Source organism: Austrofundulus limnaeus, unplaced genomic scaffold (genome assembly GCF_001266775.1).
Source record: "Austrofundulus limnaeus strain Quisiro unplaced genomic scaffold, Austrofundulus_limnaeus-1.0 Scaffold347, whole genome shotgun sequence".
Lineage (NCBI taxonomy): Eukaryota > Metazoa > Chordata > Actinopteri > Cyprinodontiformes > Rivulidae > Austrofundulus > Austrofundulus limnaeus.
The window spans coordinates 506,405-507,690 of record NW_013952749.1 but is presented as its reverse complement, the minus strand read 5'-3'; the positions used below and the strand labels follow the sequence as shown (position 1 = coordinate 507,690).

At 50.0% G+C, this 1,286-nt stretch overlaps 1 protein-coding gene across 1 annotated transcript in view; it reads right to left on the bottom strand.

Annotated features, from left to right (window-relative positions):
- The window catches only part of LOC106527884 (inositol 1,4,5-trisphosphate receptor type 3-like), a gene marked incomplete in the record, with an annotated part of 53,790 nt that overhangs the window by 11,257 nt on the left and 41,247 nt on the right, over nucleotides 1-1,286 (bottom strand). Inside the window, 3 exon segments of the mRNA XM_014022895.1 lie at nucleotides 92-187; nucleotides 277-387; nucleotides 553-753. Coding sequence (XP_013878349.1) covers nucleotides 92-187; nucleotides 277-387; nucleotides 553-753 — 408 coding nt within the window.

Below are 1,286 nucleotides of genomic sequence, written 5' to 3'. Positions count from 1 at the left end.
ACACACACACACACACACACACACACAGTTACACAGTTACACAGAACCCACCCGGCTCTGTAAACAGCTTCTTTATGGTTCTGGTTCTGACCAGCTCTCGTGGCCGCAGGTTGAACAGGATCCTCTCGGCATTCTCACTGTCGTGGCGACTCTCCATCAGAGCCAGCAGCAGCTTGGAGGCGTTGTCCTGGCAACCAGACAGGAAACAGGAAGTGAACAATCCCAGGATTCAAGCTGTTAAATGTCTTTCTACTGAAAATATGAAGCCCCGCCCACCTTCAGCTGCAGAACCATCTCCATCCGGTAGTGACACAGAGGGCTGATGTCGTTCAGGATCAGGGCGGTGATGATGTCGATGCCGTTGGACTCGTGGGTCACGATGCACGTCTGAAAAACACCTGAGTGATTCTGATTCTGATCAACGGAATAATTCAAGTTTCTGAAAACTCTTCAGTCAGCTGGTAGCTGAGAGCAGCAAGAGGCTAAAAGTAGCAGAAGATCAGCTAAAAGCACCATGTCTAGGTCAATAATAGACATCTGAGCTGGAGGTACCTGGTTCTCCTGACACGGACCCTGACAGTACTCTGTGAGGGTCTCCAGGGTCTGGATGATCAGGTGAACGTTTGATTCGTTGATGTAGAGGCCCAGCAGGCCCAGCCCGCCTGTGGTGCTGCCACACATGATGTCCAAGAACTGCAGAGTCTCACASACCAGGTTGTAGTTGGTTTTATTGTTCTGGACCCGCAGAAAGTTCTGGAAACACGAACCAAATGTCCGACATGATCCGATGACCCGAAAACTATAAAACCACGAGCTGCACCTCGTCTGATGACCAGAACAGAATTTTACCTTCTACCCTACAGGTCCTGGATGACTAACCTACAGGTCCTAGATGATTAACCTGCAGGTCCTGGATGACTAACCTACAGGTCCTAGATGATTAACCTGCAGGTCCTGGATGACTAACCTACAGGTCCTAGATGATTAACCTACAGGTCCTGGATGACTAACCTGCAGGTCCTGGATGATTAACCTACAGGTCCTGGACGACTAACCTACAGGTCCTGGATGACTAACCTACAGGTCCTGGATGATTAACCTACAGGTCCTGGACGACTAACCTACAGGTCCTGGATGACTAACCTGCAGGTCCTGGATGACTAACCTGCAGGTCCTGGATGACTAACCTACAGGTCCTGGATGACTAACCTACAGGTCCTGGATGACTAACCTACAGGTCCTGGATGACTAACCTACAGGTCCTGGATGACTAACCTACAGGTCCT